The following is a 19,968-nucleotide window of genomic DNA, read 5'->3' as shown; positions in this document are numbered from 1 at the left end:
GACGTTCAGAGCACATTTTATGCCCAATTCATGCAAAACTCCACGTAATCCCAAGGGGTTCACATACTTTTTCTTGCAACTGTAAGTAGCTTTAATTCAGAAGAGACAAAGCATGTCTCTTTTGCATTACAAATTCTGCCTGTTCATTTGTTTTCTCTCCTGCAGAGATTCACTTCTTTATCTTGCCTTCATGTCAACCAGGCAAGTTCCAAGCGCTCAACATATCCTTCACAGTGTAAACACTGCTATACAGGCCCAATTTTCATTCCAATGGTCTAATTTTCTTCCATAACTGTTAATGAATCTTACCCCTTCTTCGCATTATTTATATAGAGCCTCTTATTACATCCCTCACCTACATGCTTAAGTTCTGGGATATACCTAGTATCTCTTGGATAGGCCTTATACACGCAGTAAAAATGTCTTTCTTACCAAAACATTTTTTACCCATCCAGAATCTTCCTGGCCCTTGTTTTCCCAGCTACACTTTGCACCCTTCAACAACTTATTTTTAAATTTATTTGGGGATTTACTAGACCACATCTGAATAGGCGTGTATTATACAAACATAAGAGGTTTGGGGGTTCCCAACACTTCCAATTATTACAAAGAAGCTCAAATTGCTCCATTAGTCCAACTGCATGCAGGTAGAGTGGCACCCCAGTTGAAGTACATTGACATAGTAGACATTGACCCAATCCCCTCCTCCACAATACCCTGGGGATACCTCCTCCGCTATGCCCCAAACCTCTCAACCCAATACTAGCCCACACCCTTTGGGACTCCTTAAAGTATTCAATCTGTTTACTTTCCCCTCACTTATCACTATTGCAGATTTTTAACTGCCCCCTTTACCCACCTGGGATGGAAAACCCTCAAAGCATCCACTGGTGGAGCACCCATGGTTTCACAACTGTTCGCTCTCTCATAACTACATGAGGCATCTACAAATATATGTTGCGCTCCTAAATACTTCTCAATAAATAATAATTAAATTACCATTAAATTAATTCAAATTATGATACAAATAACTAATAAAAGTGTATAAATACCAAAAAATATTTAAATAGATAATTTCAACTAATCAATCTCCTCCAAATAAATATCAAAATAATTCCACATGAAATACTCCTCAAAAAAATATTTTACCAAGTGCTCATAAATCATCTATTAGTGACATGATGTACTTACTAATACCCTCAATTTAATTTATATTCATAATACCCTCATTTAATATAATAAAGATAATAAACCAACTAATAACCCTCAACTAAAACGCATTTAAATGATCCCCCATAAATAAAAATAACCAAATGCTCATAAATAATTCGTAGTGATTAGTATGAATCCAAATATCATCAAAATAATAGTCCCATTGAATAAACAATTGTTTATATATAGTGACTTGGTGCTTGTTGTTCTTCAATTTGTGACTTTTGTGAATCCTTCAAATAGTGAAGATGTGCGCTCACCTCCTTTGATGCCTGCAATTAGGCTATACACGCTTTTGGTTCACTTTCCCTGGAACCTGCTGGACATATACTTTTGCTGGTAAAATTGGGAGATCCTTCCTTTAGGAGTAATGGATGTATCCTCTAGTGGCTGATTATCCCCTCAGGGATTACACACTCCTTTTGTTATCTCAGACCTCCTAATTATCCTCTCCTTGTGTTACTCCGCATGCAGGAAGAAATAGAGGACATAGTGCTTTACCTTTTAAAACTTTTTATTCCCACCATCCAAGTATTAAACTCACATTAGACAGGTTTAAATAATGCAATATCCCATTGGAAATCCTCTGCTGGCCTCTGAGTCATACACCTGCAGTCTATCGTGTTGTGCAGCTCCTCTCCGAGTGATGACGTAGCCCCTCCCCTACGCGTTACGCCTCCAATCACGTGGCTTCATCAGGGGGTTGTGATCAAAGGGTTTGGTATTTATACACTTTTATTAGTTATTTGTATCATAATTTGAATTAATTTAATGGTAATAATTTAATTATTATTTATTGAGAAGTATTTAGGAGCGCAACATACCGTATTTTTCGCTCCATAAGACGCACTTTTTTCCCCCCAAAAAAGGGGGAAAAATGTCAGTGCGTCTTATGGAGCGAATATAAGGCGGCCGGTCTGGTATTTTTGTGGCCACCATGTCAGAATACCGGGCCGGCCGCTCAGCTGTTGTCTCCTGCAAGGCCTTACCTGTTCCTCACTCCAGCGCTGCACAGTCTTCCCACGCTGGCTTCTGTGACAGCCGGGTGCCCACTGCGCATGTGCTGCGCTTTGTGAATAATCCGGTGTCTTCTGGGACACATGAAAGGTCCCAGAAGGAGTTGGGCCATTCACAAATCGCAGCGCTTCTCGCACATGCGCAGTGGGCACCCGGCTGTCACAGAAGCCGGCCCGGGAAGAAGAGGGAAGGACAACTCCGCGGAAGTGGGAACCTGTCAAATTCAGGTACCCGCTCCCCCTCCCTCCCCAAAGGTCAGCAGTCTCTGGTCATTCCCTTCACTGTCTGCAGTCTCTGGTCATTCCCTGCACTGTCTGCAGTCTCTGGTCATTCCCTGCACTGTCTGCAGTCTCTGGTCATCCCCTGCACTGTCTGCAGTCTCTGGTCATCCCCTGCACTGTCCGCAGTCTCTGGTCATCCCCTGCACTGTCCGCAGTCTCTGGTCATCGCCTGCACTGTCCGCAGTCTCTGGTCATCTCCTACACTGTGTCCGCAGTCTCTGGTCATCCCCTGCACTGTGTCCGCAGTCTCTGGTCATCTCCTGCACTGTGTCCGCAGTCTCTGGTCATCTCCTGCACTGTGTCCGCAGTCTCTGGTCATCTCCTGCACTGTGTCCGCAGTCTCTGGTCATCTCCTGTACTGTGTCCGCAGTCTCTGGTCATCTCCTGTACTGTGTCCGCAGTCTCTGGTCATCTCCTGTACTACGTCCGCAGTCTCTGGTCATCTCCTGTACTATGTCTGCAGTCTCTGGTCATCTCCTGTACTGTGTCTGCAGTCCATTGGTTCAGAATATTTTTTTTTCTTGTTTTTCACCTCTAAAACCTAGGTGCGTCTTATGGTCAGGTGCGTCCTATGGAGCGAAAAATACGGTATATTTGTAGATATTTCCAACACAGTTGTAGTTATGTGTTTCATGTTTGCGATCCTCTAGTAATTATCACACCTGTGGCTCGCAAGTCACTCTGATTCATCTATACCTACATGAGGCATCTACTCTTTCCAACAACTTTGAGAATCCTATGACTTACCAGATTCCAAAAGGATTCATTATCTGCAGGCTCGCTAATTTGTGGAATCCCTGCTTAATAATTATGACCAGGCCCAACCATCGACAATGTATGAGTCTAGATGCAGGTCCAACCCGACGACTTGAGGTCTCATATCTATACTATACTCCATCCAGGGTAACATTGATACTCAGGCCCCAATACACATTGTCTCCTGAAACTTGAAATAAAATGTGGAAAACTGTTTAAATCCTTGTGTAATGTTCCACCCTGGAACACCCTTTTCAAGATATGTCCCAATGGTATTATACCAAAGCCAGAATTGCACTGCATCTCCCAACCATCCTTCCTCCTGTTTTCAAGGTTTTTTGTAACTGAAGGATATGAAACATATTTGATGACATGTCATAGTTTGGAGGTTGTGGATTTGGGTATACACTATGGTCAATATGATAATCAACATTAATCTGCAAAAGAAACCCTGAGAAGGGCTCCTGCACCAACTGATTGCACACATCACACATCTAGAACGCAAATTAATCACTCATAATTTTATGGCGACAAAACAAATGTTAGCACGGGCATGAAAATTAATGACTCTTAGCTTCAATAATGTAAAGCACCATATCCAAGGTGCAATAATTAATTTAAAAAATCACAGAGATCCTTAATGACACACATGATACATGTTTATGCCCTGGCTCAACCATTTTCCACCCTTACAGTTGACTGCGCATTTTCTGGAGCTCTGAATATAGTCCACATACAATGCTATTCACAGCATACGCCTCTGGGACTTCCTCTCCTTACCTTCCCCCTTTCTCTGTTTCCCCACCTATTTTCCTAATCTGCCCCCGCTCTTTTTTTGTTTTCTCTCACCTTTTCTCTCTCCTTTACATTTCAACAGACTTCTCTAGGCTGCCGGGTTAGGGGGTCTCCTTTCATCCTTTTTTTTTTACCCAACAGCAGGTGACTATAGGCTGGTAGTTTTTCCCACCCCTTTTTACAAATTATAGGTTAGGATTGCTTTATTTTCATTTGCTACCATGTCCATGATCTTTCTTGTGATATTTCACTAGTTGTACTATCTGGCTAAACTGTCCTTGGGCTAGTTTTCATACATTATGCTTCAGTATGTACCTGAAGTTGTCCGCTTCATATGCCTCTGGCCGGCTGAGCCGGCTTGTAATCAAAATTTAACCAATGTTGGTTGTCTGTACTACCTTTTCAATAGAAACTAAGTGAAAAAAAAATCCTGGCTGTTCGCCCATTTTCATATCTCAGCATAAAGTTCCACTTTGTTTTCGGATCACCTATTGTCCTCTCAAAGAAGAGCTGCCATGAACCACCTGCAGTAAACTCTCAATAAGGCTGAATTCACACTTGAGCGTTTTGTAGCTTCAAGCTCCAAAAACACTTAGACATAAAAAATCAATTGTTCTCTATGGTGCCTGTTTGCAAGATCAGGTGTGAACAAGCACCATAGACAACAATTGATTTTTTAAGTTTGAGCTTTTTTTGGATCTTCGAGCTACATGCTACAAAATGCTCAAGTGTGAATGCAGCCTTACTATCACACCTCCTCAACCCCGCATAACATTCACATCACAAGTTAGAGCCTATACAGGCTATACCGCTACTCCTTACTTGTACATGTGAAAAGTGTGATGGAGAAGTAATTGAAATGCAAGTATAAGGATCCTTTCACATGGGACGGACCCGTTTAGCGGATCCGCTTGCTCAGCGAGGGATCTTGCCGCTGATCCTCGCTGAGCAAGCTGATGACAGCTCTATCTGCTCTGCTGCTGCAGAACAAAGAGCTGCTCACTCTCCTCAATGGATGGTTGGATGAAAACGGACCACCTGTCTGTTTTCATCCGACCCAGTCCGACAGATGGAGGGGGAATTGGATCCCCATCCGTCCCTTTTTGGTGGATCGGATCAGATGTTGGAGGGTGTAAAAGGACACAGGTCCGTTTATACCCGCCGCTGCATAGAGGAGAATGGAGGTTCTGAAAAATGGGCAGGTGGACCCGATCAGAACGTCCATGTGAAAGAGCCCTAAACCAAGCACCGACAATAAAATTAACTTGTTACTTTGTAACTCCAGTTTTGAGGATTTTTTTAAAGAGGAATAAAACACTTTCTTGCAGTTTCACAACTTTCCCTGCTCTGAAAAAAATTCTGTTTGATCCAGGATGTCCTGTCTTAGATCAGCATAGTTTTCAGGTACGGTCAGGTAAAGAATATAGGATGACAGCACTCCAATTAATGTCCACTATTATAGAATATCCATAAAATCAAGTACAATGCAGCAAGAGAAATGAGACTACCACTTTCTTGCTGCATTGTACTTGATTTTATGAATATTCTAAAACTTCTTCTTTTACAGACGTGGATGTTAACTGGAATACAATCATCCTATGTTCTTCACTTAAAACGTACAGTTGCGAGCTGGACTGCCACCCGATGTTTGGACAGATGTAAGTGGACCGACCTGAAGTGGAATCGCATAGTGTATGTCAGGTGCTTTCTTCTGCTGTCGCATGTAATCACACATGAAGTGATTACCTGCAGTTAGGGATGGCTACACACACCTAGGCTCAGACAGTTTGCATCCAGGGAGGCACATCCATGGTCTTCGTTGTGTGTGCATGAGAATAGCTGCAGACAGCCATGGACAGTATTAGCCTGTAATTGATTTGCACAGGCTTACTATCCGTGGCTGAATAGAAACACCTGGACGCACCCAGCACAGAAATACACTGATCTGAGCAGTGTCCAGCACTAATCATCAATGTGCATAAGTCTGTAAACTGGTCCCTGGGTAGGAGGTTCTGCCATGATAACTACCATAATTTTAGTATTGTAATGAAAGAAACTGCAATGTCTTTAAGGGAAGGATAACCCTTGGAGAGTATCTCACCAAAAACAGAAGTGCTGTTTAAGCGGATGCCTGAAATTTGATTTGTCACTCTGTGCAGACTTCTAGGAAAAGCAGTGAGTCAATCACACAAACAGGAAATGAAAAGAATGGGGGCATTCTGGCATCACAATGTTTCCATGCTGCAAAAAACTAAATTTTTTAACAATTAGTCTTAGAAAATTGCAGAGGCTGTGGTTTGAAATTAATGGGATATGATATTAAATTTAAGGGCCGGTTTACACCATGCCCGCATATGAATCGTACAGGAACACAGCGCGATTCACATGCAGTTGTGTGTGGTGCGATTTCAGCCCATTCATTTTGAATGGGCTAAAATCGCACCACACCAGAAGTAGTGCAAGCTCTATTTTTTAAAAACGCATTACAACCAGATCACATGGTACAAAAGTACCAGGTGATTCTGTGGGGGCAGGAGCAGGCACTGTGTTTGGGGGGTTCTTAAGTTTGTATTGACACCCGTTGCAGATCGCAAATTGAGTGCATTTTGCATGTCTTAAAGCCCATCCCTGGGCTCCCATCACCAAGAAAACCAAGCGAAGGGGCAAGTGAAAGAACTAGCAGCAGCCAATCATTGGCTTCTGATTGGTCGCTAGAGCAGCTATGCCTTGAGGTTTGCACCTGCGCACGTTTGTAGAAAAACCTAACAAAATTTAAAAAATTGTCAGTGAAGATACAGAAAAGTAGAGCTGATGAAAACCATTGTCTTTTTAATTCACAGCCTGAAAAATACACGTAAGAAGAATAAGAAGGGAGAAAAAGATAAAGGAATAAAAGAGAAAAATAAAAAAAAGAAGAAGAAAAAGGATAAGAAACTCTAGATAGCAGCCTCTCTTGCTTACCATCCAGACAAGCTCCTGCATTCTATCTCTACCGCCTGACAGAGAAGGCTCATCATTCTCAATGCCAATAGGTCTGCAGGTTTCCACTTTTATGTGTTGCTTTACCTTCACCTGTTCTTGTGCTTTAAAATCTAAAGTGTTATTTTATGTATGTTCTGATAAGATTGAAGTAATTGTGTTCTTTGCTTCTAATATCAAGCTGGGTGTCATGTGTTGACTGGGATAAGAAGAAATATGTGGCATTGCTTAGAGCAGCCAATCATATTTCAGCTTACCTTTTTCCACATCAAGCTAGTGCACCTGTATGTGACCTTATCATAGCAAGTGATTTGACTAGTTTGAACCTGAAATAATTAAAGCTTATGGTAGCCTGAATATTTTTTTTTATATATGTGTGTTCACAAATGTGCATTTTACAAATTGTAGTCTCTTTCATTTTCATGTACTTCCTCCATCAGAAGTACCCGGTTGATCCTGCCCATCACCTTCCTTCCTTGTTCTAAAAAGACCACACAAAGCATCTGATCTGTGTTACCCTGCTCAGTTTTCATCCTTTGTCTGGCCATTCAGATGTACAGGACACTGTGCAGACACACAGCATGCCTATATTGGGTAGTTTGTTCAGCCACCACACCCCCTGACCAATCACAGCCTACTTCTGGTATGCACCCCCTCACAGTCACAGCATGCCTCTTGAACATGCCCCCTGTTCAAGCACAGCCTACATGTTGCCTCAGGCTGAACAGACTATGGAATACAGGCACACCATGTGTCTGCACAGTGTCCTGTAACCAGGGGCGGACTGACCATTTGGAAACTCGGGCACCGCCTGAGGGCCCGGGGTCAGTAGGGGGCCCCATAAGATGCCCCTGGTACCTTTTTCATAGGGTTTTTTGAGTTTAGGCAAGGACACAGGGGCCCCATGATCCCCTATTGCCCAGGGGCCCCATGAGTTGTCAGTCCGCCCCTGACTGTAACCCAATCCCACAGTATTAGGAAGAAGTGATGCAAGATCACATGACAGAACTTTAACCTTGTAAAAAAGATAAAAAAGATAATTTCTGAAACTAAGCAAAGAAGTTATGGGGCCTGCATAACACTAGTCATGAGTGCACATCCATCCCAGTGTGGTCACTTTTCAAAACTTGTGCTGATACAAAATCCCCCCCTGCACAGCCATCCACTGGGAAGATCAGTATACTGATGTTTCTCCACCCCCAGCTCACCAACTCCTTTATGTAGTGTTGAATACAGACATTATGTGATCACTTATAAAAAAAGAAAAAATTGTATTTATATTTTTTTAAAATAAATGTTTTGCCTTTCATTTCTATTTTCAACTGAATGGGTTGTTTTACATGGTAAAGGTTCACATATTTTGTAAAGTGATGTAGAGGTTAACAAGGGTGTAATACTTAGCACTCTGAAGTCATCATTACCCAAAATATTTTCCAGCATGTAGGAGACTTTCTATGCCCTGCATGTCAGCTTTTTCCATTTCTATAGGGAAAAGCGAATGAGATTTTTACCATGTCTGTTTTTATTTAATAAATTGGCTGTTAATTTTGTCCTTCCAACTCACTCCTCATAATGAGGCTTCTCTGTGGCTAGCCCTCAAGAATGAAAGCAAACATCTGATTGGCTAATATTTGCAACCTTAATATGATTCTCTTTGTCCAGGTTTTGGTTTGCTTACTGATTTTTTGGTCATTTCCAAAACAAACTTGAAATTTGTAGTATTTATACTGTATGTATTAATATTTTTATGCTAGTCTTCAGGTTTCAGGTCAGTTTTTAAAAAAACTTTACTCAAATATTTTCACTTTCCCATGGAAAAGCCCTGGGGCCATCCTAAAAATTTTCAACACAATTCTGTATTTCAAAGTCAGAATTCTGAGATTAGAAGTCAACATTCTGAGACTCAATCAGAATTCTGAGATTATAAATCAGAATTCTGAGTTTCAAAGTCAGAATTCTGAGATTAAAAATCAGAATTCTGAAATTAGAAGTCAGAATTCTGAGATTAGAAGTCAAAATTCTGAGATTAGAAGTCAGAATTCTGAGATTAGAAGTCAAAATTCTGAGACTCAATCAGAATTCTGAGATTATAAATCAGAATTCTGAGTTTCAAAGTCAGAATTCTGAGATTAAAAATCAGAATTCTGAAATTAGAAGTCAGAATTCTGAGATTAGAAATCAAAATTCTGAGATTAGAAGTCAGAATTCTGAGATTAGAAGTCAAAATTCTGAGACTCAATCAGAATTCTGAGATTAGAAGTCAGAATTCTGAATTTCAAAGTCAGAATTCTGAATTTCAAAGTCAGTATTCTGAATTTCAAAGTCAGTATTCTGAATTTAAAAGTCAGAATTCTGAGATTAGAAATCAGAATTCTGAGATTAGAAGTCAGAATTCTGAGATTAGAAGTCAGAATTCTGAGTTTCAAAGTCAAAATTCTGAGATTAGAAGTCAGAATTCTGAGATCAAAGGTCAGAATTCTGAGATTTCTTCCATACTTTCTATCTTAAAAGTTTAGTGTTTTTTTTAATCAGCACTAGGTTACATTGAATGCAACGCTTTCCTTGTGTTTGTAGCTTGTCTGAGCTTTCAGAAAACGGGGCAGAAAGCTGACGTTACACTCTGCAGAGCTCAGAGAGGAGAGCTCTGAGAGCTATTGGAGGGAAGGGATACATCCCCCTTCACACAACACACAGGAACCGAGCTGAGGCTGTCAATCACAGATTGTGTGCTGGCACTCCTTCCCCTGTCACCTTTTAACCTATTAGTGTCAGGAAAACCTGTCAGAAGTGCCTCTTGCAGATAACAGCAGAACAAAGCAGCGGACAGAAATAACACTTAGTGTTCTTAATTGAAACAAGCACTCACTATAGAGAGATATGCTTTGTTCATATTTCATGTTAGAGGTTTAGAACCACTTTATGGAGTGACTATAGTGAAATAGCCTGGCTGTCTTATTCCCATTTCTTTCAAGTCAGGTTCAAGGTGGCCAAAACACATTGATCCAGCAGCAAATGGGGTAACGCAGAGAGGGAAGTTGTTAGCAGTAACTTCATAGAGATATACTGTACAGTACAGAAGAGGAACTAGAGCAGGCTTAACATTGCTTGTCTTCTACCAATATGCAGTTATAATGTAAGGGAGGAGTTCTCCTTTAGGTTTTATTTTCACATGCACAACACCTGAAACCTGAAGATAATCATAGACCTTTTTCAAAGTGTTATTGTGTTTGTCATTATTTTGGCACTGGAATTATACCATCTTTTCTTACAAACAGAGCTGGTCTCTATAACTTATGCTTTATTTAGCTGACAATCTTACTTATAATTATATTTGATACCACTGCAGAATTTATGAACTATAGAAACCAGAGTTATTCCTTTATTTTTGTACTGTTTCAAAATATTTTTATTTTAAAATATTAATTTTAAACTTAACTCAATAAATTTTTCTTTGTAGCAAATAAATGTGTTATTGTTATTTTTTTTTCTATACAACTGACCTCCAGCCTTACCTTCAGTCTTGCACAGTTGTAAAGGTGTCTCTCCTGTACTGAATGTCCTTTCTCTGATTTCAGTGATAGGAAACCCAAAATTGTACAATTGTCTCCGGGACAGGAGATGAGGAAAAATGTATCAATGGGGTCACTAGTTCTCTGATTTGTGGAAAATGTGTCCCCATTGGAAAATTTTCCCTTGCCCCCCCCCTGTCCCGTTGACAATTGTACAATTTTGGGTTTCCTATGAATCTCTGATAATTGGTCACCAACACAAATAGAGAGGGTAAATCTCACCAACAGGAACACAGACAACAATAAAAGCCTACGTGGAGTGAATGGATGTCAACACTTGATAGACTTTTTTATTGTGGCAAACAAAAATATCTATACCAGTCTCTATGAATGGGTGCTCTCATCCTTTCACTCATTGGCCACTTTATTAGGTACACCTTGCTAGTGCCAAGAAAATAGCCCCCACACCATTACATCACCACCGACACCAGCCTAAACCGTTGATACAAGGCAGGATGGATTCATGCTTTCATGTTGTTTACACCAAATTCTGGCGCTACCATCTGAATGTCGCAGTTGAAATCGAATGCCCATTCTCCTCTGACCTCTGACATCAACAAGGCATTTCATCCACACAGCTGCCACTCACTGGATATTTTCTCTTTTTTGGACCATTCTCTGTAAATCCTAGAGATGGTTGTGCGTGAAAATCCCAGTAGATCAGCAGTTTTTTAAATACTCAGACCACTGTCTGACACCAACAACCATGCCATGTTCAAAGTCATTTTCTTCCCCATTTTGATGCTCAGTTTGAACTTCAGCATGTCATCTTCACCACGTCTAGATGCCTAAATGCATTGAAATCCTGCCATTGACTTGGCTGATTAGCAATTTGTGTTACCAAGCAATTGAACAGGTGTACGTAATAAAGTGGCCGGTGAGTGTATATTGATTTTTTTGGGACCCTGTTGGAGTTCCACCAAGCATTAGTGCTGCCATTTTTGGCAGTCATCTGATTCATTTGGAGCCTGCACCAAGCTTAGAGGCCAACACAACTGAAAACCAACTGGGGTACTAGCTTTTCCACACAAACTGAAAAGAAAAAGTTTGGGCTTTAGATAATTTTCGATATTAAAGCCGGCCATAGATGGAGCAATTTTCTTTCCTGCAAGCCATTGTGCAAGCTGTCCCTGCCAGGAGAACGCTAATAGCCACTAGCAATAGTCGTATGTAAAATCCGCAGACTGATCAATCGAACCATCTATGGCTGGCTTTAGACTTCATAGACTTTTTAGTTTTAGATTAGAAAGAAATTAGAACACCTGTCAGGTTGTATTGATGTATGTGTCCCCTATTAGGGAAATTCATAACCTTATGTGGGCTCTGGCAGTCAAGATAACTGAAGACTAGAGATGAGCGAATCGAAGTAGGCGAAGTGGAATTCGTTTCGAATATTAGGAAAATTTCGATTCGCGTCGAATCGAAATTTTTCCTAAAATGGCGGCGACATGTGCGGCGACGGAGCGGGGATGTCTGGGAAGGCGCGCAGACAAGGCGCGCTGACCCATAATGCATTCATTCATGACATGTGATCGCATTAGCCAATCAGCAGCCAGCCAGCCAGCACAGTGTAATGGTCGAGCTATAAATGGCGGCCATTTTAGAATTCTCCATTTGCCTCCAGTCATTCAACAGAGGCAGACCTGGCTGTATGCAGGGAGAGAGTTAGGGACAAAGAAACGTTACTTAGGGACACAGAAACGTTAGTTAGGGCCACAGAATCGTTACTTAGGGCCATAGAAACGTTACATAGGGCCACAGAAACGTTACTTAGGGCCACAGAATCGTTAGTTAGGGCCACAGAAACGTTACTTAGGGACACAGAATTGTTACTCAGGGAAGACAGAATTGTTACTGAGGGATACAGAATTGTTACTGAGGGCCACAGAATCGTTACTTAGGGCCACAGAAAGGTTACTTAGGGCCACAGAATTGTTACTTAGGGACAGACACAGAATTGTTACTGAGGGACACAGATTTGTTACTGAGGGCCACAGAATCGTTACTTAGGGCCACAGATTTGTTAATTAGGGACAGACACAGAATTGTTACTGAGGGACACAGATTTGTTACTGAGGGCCACAGAATCGTTACTTAGGGCCACAGAAACGTTACTTAGGGCCACAGAAACGTTACTTAGGGCCACAGAATTGTTACTTAGGGACAGACACAGAATTGTTATTGAGGGACACAGAATTGTTAGTGAGGGCCACAGAACCGTTACTTAGGGCCACAGAAACGTTACTTAGGGCCACAGAATTGTTACTTAGGGACAGACACAGAATTGTTACTGAGGGACACAGATTTGTTACTGAGGGCCACAGAAACGTTACTTAGGGCCACAGAAACGTTACTTAGGGCCACAGAATCGTTAGTTAGGGCCACAGAAACGTTACTTAGGGACACAGAATTGTTACTCAGGGACAGACACAGAATTGTTACTGAGGGATACAGAATTGTTACTTAGGGCCACAGAATCGTTACTTAGGGCCACAGAAAAGTTACTTAGGGCCACAGAAACGTTACTTAGGGCCACAGAATTGTTACTTAGGGACAGACACAGAATTGTTATTGAGGGACACAGAATTGTTACTGAGGGCCACAGAACCGTTACTTAGGGCCACAGAAACGTTACTTAGGGCCACAGAATTGTTACTTAGGGACAGACACAGAATTGTTACTGAGGGACACAGATTTGTTACTGAGGGCCACAGAAAGGTTACTTAGGGCCACAGAAACGTTACTTAGGGCCACAGAATCGTTACTTAGGGCCACAGAAACGTTACTTAGGGCCACAGAATTGTTACTTAGGGACAGACACAGAATTGTTATTGAGGGACACAGAATTGTTACTGAGGGCCACAGAACCGTTACTTAGGGCCACAGAAACTTTACTTAGGGCCACAGAATTGTTACTTAGGGACAGACACAGAATTGTTACTGAGGGACACAGATTTGTTACTGAGGGCCACAGAAACGTTACTTAGGGCCACAGAAACGTTACTTAGGGCCACAGAATCGTTACTTAGGGCCACAGAAACGTTACTTAGGGCCACAGAAACGTTACTTAGGGTCACAGAATTGTTACTTAGGGACACAGAATTGTTACTCAGGGACAGACACAGAATTCTTACTCAGGGACAGACACAGAATTGTTACTCAGGGACACAGAATTGTTACTGAGGGACACAGAATTGTTACTGAGGGACACAGAATTGTTACTGAGGGACACAGAATTGTTACTCAGGGACACAGAATTGTTACTCAGGGACAGACACAGAATTGTTACTGAGGGACACAGAATTGTTACTGAGGGACACAGAATTGTTACTGAGGAACACAGAATTGTTACTGAGGGCCACAGAACTGTTACTTAGGGCCACAGAAACGTTACTCAGGGACACAGAATTGTTACTCAGGGACAGACACAGAATTGTTACTCAGGGACAGACACAGAATTGTTACTGAGGGACACAGAATTGTTACTGAGGGACACAGAATTGTTACTGAGGGCCACAGAACTGTTACTTAGGGCCACAGAAACATTACTCAGGGACACAGAATTGTTAATCAGGGACAGACACAGAATTCTTACTCAGGGACAGACACAGAATTCTTACTCAGGGACAAAGAATTGTTACTGAGGGACACAGAATTGTTACTGAGGGATACAGAATTGTTACTGAGGGACACAGAACCGTTACTTAGGGCCACAGAAACGTTACTTAGGGCCACAGAATCATTACCTAGGGCCACAGAAACGTTACTTAGGGCCACAGAAACATTACTTAGGGACACAGAATTGTTACTCAGGGACAGACACAGAATTCTTACTCAGGGACAGACACAGAATTGTTACTCAGGGACACAGAATTGTTACTGAGGGACACAGAATTGTTACTGAGGGACACAGAATTGTTACTCAGGGACACAGAATTGTTACTCAGGGACAGACACAGAATTGTTACTGAGGGACACAGAATTGTTACTGAGGGACACAGAATTGTTACTGAGGGACACAGAATTGTTACTGAGGGCCACAGAACTGTTACTTAGGGCCACAGAAACGTTACTCAGGGACACAGAATTGTTACTCAGGGACAGACACAGAATTGTTACTCAGGGACACAGAATCGTTGAATTAAAGAGTATGTCAGACAACATGCAGAGGAGTGGCAGAGGAGGCAATGTTTTAGGAGCGAGCAGACGTGGCAGCAGAGGAAGGGGTCGAGGCAGCACTATTCGCAGCCAGAGGCCAGTGCTCCCGGTGTCATCCAGTACAGTGAGGAAGAGCTAACAGAGGGCGGTCAGGAACGGGGGGAGACATCCGCCTCTTCAGCAGCCAGGCGAAGAAGTAGTGGCGAGGAGAGTGGCTCGGTAGCCGGTCTAGAGACAGGTCTGTCTCCTGACCCACACGCAGCCGAGGGGGCTAGTAGTGAGGCGGAGACCCTAATTGATGATGATGAGGCTGATCGCACTTGGCAGCCTCGTCGTCATCAGGCTATTGCTTCCGCATCATCAAGAGAAGAGGGTGGAAGCTTGGCAGCGAGCAAAACAGTCGGTGGGTTGTCTCCATCGCCACACTCTGCCATGTGCCACTTTCAGGTCTCCTCACACACTGCTGGTGTGTTCCATTTTTTGTCATAGGGTGCTGGCAGATTACGGGCCTCCCATAGCTGCTGCCAGGCCCCTAATCTGCCATGGGCCCCTGTACCGCCTCCTCATGCTGCTGCCAGGTCCACAGTGTCTCATGCCATGTGCCACTTTCAGGTCTCCTCACACTGCTGGTGTGTTCAATTTTTTGTCATAGGGTGCTGGCAGATTACGGGCCTCCCATAGCTGCTGCCAGGCCCCTAATCTGCCATGGGCCCCTATACTGCCTCCTCATGCTGCTGCGAAGTCCAGAGTCTCTCATGGGTCCCTGTACGGCCTCCCATTGCTGCTGTCTCCATCGCCACACTCTGCCATGTGCCACTTTCAGGTCTCCTCACACACTGCTGGTGTGTTCCATTTTTTGACATAGGGTGCTGGCAGATTACGGGCCTCCCATAGCTGCTGCCAGGCCCCTAATCTGCCATGGGCCCCTATAGCGCCTCCTCATGCTGCTGCCAGGTCCAGAGTGTCTCATGGGTCCCTGTACGGCCTCCCATTGCTGCTGTCTCCATCGCCACACTCTGCCATGTGCCACTTTCAGGTCTCCTCACACACTGCTGGTGTGTTCAATTTTTTTAACATAGGGTGCTGGCAGATTACGGGCCTCCCATAGCTGCTGCCAGGCCCCTAATCTGCCATGGGCCCCTATACCACCTCCTCATGCTGCTGCCAGGTCCAGAGTCTCTCATGGGTCCCTGTACGGCCTCCCATTGCTGCTGTCTCCATCGCCACACTCTGCCATGTGTCACTTTCAGGTCTCCTCACACTGCTGGTGTGTTACATTTTTTGTCATAGGGTGCTGGCAGATTACGGGCCTCCCATAGCTGCTGCCAGGCCCCTAATCTGCCATGGGCCCCTGTACCGCCTCCTCATGCTGCTGCCAGGTCCACAGTGTCTCATGCCATGTGCCACTTTCAGGTCTCCTCACACTGCTGGTGTGTTCCATTTTTTGTCATAGGGTGCTGGCAGATTACGGGCCTCCCATAGCTGCTGCCAGGCCCCTAATTTGCCATGGGCCCCTATACCACCTCCTCATGCTGCTGCCAGGTCCACAGTGTCTCATGGGTCCCTGTACGGCCTCCCATTGCTGCTGTCTCCATCGCCACACTCTGCCATGTGCCACTTTCAGGTCTCCTCACACTGCTGGTGTGTTCCATTTTTTGACATAGGGTGCTGGCAGATTACGGGCCTCCCATAGCTGCTGCCAGGCCCCTAATCTGCCATGGGCCCCTATAGCGCCTCCTCATGCTGCTGCCAGGTCCAGAGTGTCTCATGGGTCCCTGTACGGCCTCCCATTGCTGCTGTCTCCATCGCCACACTCTGCCATGTGCCACTTTCAGGTCTCCTCACACACTGCTGGTGTGTTCAATTTTTTTGACATAGGGTGCTGGCAGATTACGGGCCTCCCATAGCTGCTGCCAGGCCCCTAATCTGCCATGGGCCCCTGTACCGCCTCCTCATGCTGCTGCCAGGTCCACAGTGTCTCATGCCATGTGCCACTTTCAGGTCTCCTCACACTGCTGGTGTGTTCCATTTTTTGTCATAGGGTGCTGGCAGATTACGGGCCTCCCATAGCTGCTGCCAGGCCCCTAATTTGCCATGGGCCCCTATACCGCCTCCTCATGCTGCTGCCAGGTCCACAGTGTCTCATGGGTCCCTGTACGGCCTCCCATTGCTGCTGTCTCCATCGCCACACTCTGCCATGTGCCACTTTCAGGTCTCCTCACACTGCTGGTGTGTTCCATTTTTTGACATAGGGTGCTGGAAGATTACGGGCCTCCCATAGCTGCTGCCAGGCCCCTAATCTGCCATGGGCCCCTATAGCGCCTCCTCATGCTGATGCCAGGTCCAGAGTGTCTCATGGGTCCCTGTACGGCCTCCCATTGCTGCTGTCTCCATCGCCACACTCTGCCATGTGCCACTTTCAGGTCTCCTCACACACTGCTGGTGTGTTCAATTTTTTTGACATAGGGTGCTGGCAGATTACGGGCCTCCCATTGCTGCTGCCAGGCCCCTAATCTGCCATGGGCCCCTATACCACCTCCTCATGCTGCTGCCAGGTCCAGAGTCTCTCATGGGTCCCTGTACGGCCTACCATTGCTGCTGTCTCCATCGCCACACTCTGCCATGTGCCACTTTCAGGTCTCCTCACACTGCTGGTGTGTTCCATTTTTTGTCATAGGGTGCTGGCAGATTACGGGCCTCCCATAGCTGCTGCCAGGCCCCTAATCTGCCATGGGCCCCTGTACCGCCTCCTCATGCTGCTGCCAGGTCCACAGTGTCTCATGCCATGTGCCACTTTCAGGTCTCCTCACACTGCTGGTGTGTTCCATTTTTTGTCATAGGGTGCTGGCAGATTACGGGCCTCCCATAGCTGCTGCCAGGCCCCTAATTTGCCATGGGCCCCTATACCGCCTCCTCATGCTGCTGCCAGGTCCACAGTGTCTCATGGGTCCCTGTACGGCCTCCCATTGCTGCTGTCTCCATCGCCACACTCTGCCATGTGCCACTTTCAGGTCTCCTCACACTGCTGGTGTGTTACATTTTTTGTCATAGGGTGCTGGCAGATTACGGGCCTCCCATAGCTGCTGCCAGGCCCCTAATCTGCCATGGGCCCCTGTACCGCCTCCTCATGCTGCTGCCAGGTCCACAGTGTCTCATGCCATGTGCCACTTTCAGGTCTCCTCACACTGCTGGTGTGTTCCATTTTTTGTCATAGGGTGCTGGCAGATTACGGGCCTCCCATAGCTGCTGCCAGGCCCCTAATCTGCCATGGGCCACTGTACCGCCTCCTCATGCTGCTGCCAGGTCCAGGCGAACGTAGTCACACAGGGGAGGAACTTCTCAGTGTAATGAACAGAGAAATCGACAGATGGCTGTCTCCGCGCAAACTGAAAATCGGAACCATGTTGACCGACAACGGAAAGAACATGGTGTCTGCTCTGCGTCAAGGAAGGTTGTGCCATGCGCCATGCATGGCTCACGTGTTCAATCTGGTTGTCAAGCGGTTCCTAAAATCCACCATCCCACTGCAAGACATCCTTAAAATGTCACGTAAACCTTGCATGCATTTCAGCCATTCCTACACCGCAAAGCACACCCTCCTTGAGCTGCAGCGGCAGAACGGAATTCCACAGCATCGCCTGATCTGCGACGTTGCAACAAGGTGGAATTCAACCCTACACATGGTAGACCGCCTTTACGAACAGCGAAAGGCCATCACCGATTTCATGATGTTACAAGCGGATAAAGGTACTCCCCTGTGTAACTTCGATGTCAGCCATTGGCAGCTCATGCGTGACACCTGCCGCTTGCTCAGGCCCTTTGAGGAGGCCACGCTATTCGTGAGTCGGCAGGACTATGGGATGAACGACGTCATTCCTCTGTTGCACGTCCTGGAACAAATGCTGTTAACAATGGCTGGTCAGGGTGCGGTAGACGTGGCGCACAGATCTCAACGCCACATGACCCCTGTGGGGGCAGGACAGGAAGAAGAGGAGGAGGTAGAGGAGGACATTTGTGCTCAGGAATTATTGAGTGAAATGGGTGGTTTTTCCACTCAGCGGACAGGAGTGGAGGAGCAGGAGCATCTGGTAGAGGAGGAGGAGGAGGAGACAGAGGACCCAGACGCACCGTGGCAGTATGCTGTGGAGATGGAGGCAGGGAGTCCCTCGCATTCCTTGGCACAAATGGCCCATAGCATGCTCGGTTGCTTGCGTAGCGACAGCCGAATAATAACCATCAGACAGAGGGATGACTTTTGGCTGTCCACCTTGATGGACCCTCGCTACCGTTCAAAAATGGTGGCCTTTTTCACACCTGCTGAGAGGGAGGCCAAAACAAAGTACTATAAAAACCACCTATGTAGTCAGCTGGTCTCTGCCTTTCTGCGCCAACGTCCATCCTCAGACACTGTGGGCCCTGTGCGCTCGCGTTCCGCTGCCATGGCAGCAGGGGAGGGGTGGGGTGGTAGGAGCAGTGGCAGCTCCACCAGCAGCGGCTGCCTCAGTCTGCAGTCGATGATGAGTAGCTTTCTTCACCAGCGCAGTGAGGAAACTACTAACCAGCCGCAGCAGCAGCAGCATCAGGTGGACCTGGAGCAGGACCTCAAACAACAGGCTTAGGCCTACTTGGACAGCACCCTGCCAACCGAGGTAGACAATCCCCTTGACTACTGGGCAACGAAACTTGACCTTTGGCCCCAACTAGCTGAATTTGCCCTTGAAAGGCTGTCATGCCCGGCCAGTAGCGTGGCATCGGAGCGCGTGTTTAGTGCGGTATTGTAACTCCGCGGAGGACACGACTGTCCACCCAAAGTGTGGAGAGACTCACGTTTGTGAAAATGAATCAGGCGTGGATTAGTCTGGATTTCAAACCACCAGTTCCTGACACAACTGAATAAATCCGCCATGAATCATGCCCCAAACATGTGCCACTTTCAGGTTTCCTCACACTGCTGGTGTGTTCCATTTTTTGTCATAGGGTGCTGGCAGATTACGGGCCTCCCATAGCTGCTGCCAGGCCCCTAATCTGCCATGGGCCCCTGTACCGCCTCCTCATGCTGCTGCCAGGTCCACAGTGTCTCATGCCATGTGCCACTTTCAGGTCTCCTCACACTGCTGGTGTGTTCCATTTTTGTCATAGGGTGCTGGCAGATTACGGGCCTCCCATTGCTGCTGCCAGGCCCATAATCTGCCATGGGCCCC

The 19,968-nt window shown here is 45.4% G+C and overlaps 1 protein-coding gene across 1 annotated transcript in view; it reads left to right on the top strand.

Moving 5' to 3' along the window:
- Positions 1–10,505, top strand: part of IL12B (interleukin 12B) — a 32,861-nt gene extending 22,356 nt beyond the window's left edge. Inside the window, exon 8 of the mRNA XM_089682862.1 lies at positions 6,902–10,505. Coding sequence (XP_089538988.1) covers positions 6,902–7,001 — 100 coding nt within the window. The 3' untranslated portion in view covers positions 7,002–10,505. The remainder of the gene's footprint in view (positions 1–6,901) is intronic.
- Positions 10,506–19,968: the final 9,463 nt, after the last annotated feature.

The sequence above is a fragment of the Staurois parvus genome, unplaced genomic scaffold, assembly GCF_062004578.1.
Source record: "Staurois parvus isolate SC_StPar_1 unplaced genomic scaffold, SC_StPar_1.0 ptg000298l, whole genome shotgun sequence".
NCBI classification, from domain to species: Eukaryota; Metazoa; Chordata; class Amphibia; order Anura; family Ranidae; genus Staurois; species Staurois parvus.
The sequence above is the reverse complement of the archived record's forward strand: the minus strand, read 5'-3'. Positions and strand labels throughout refer to the sequence as shown.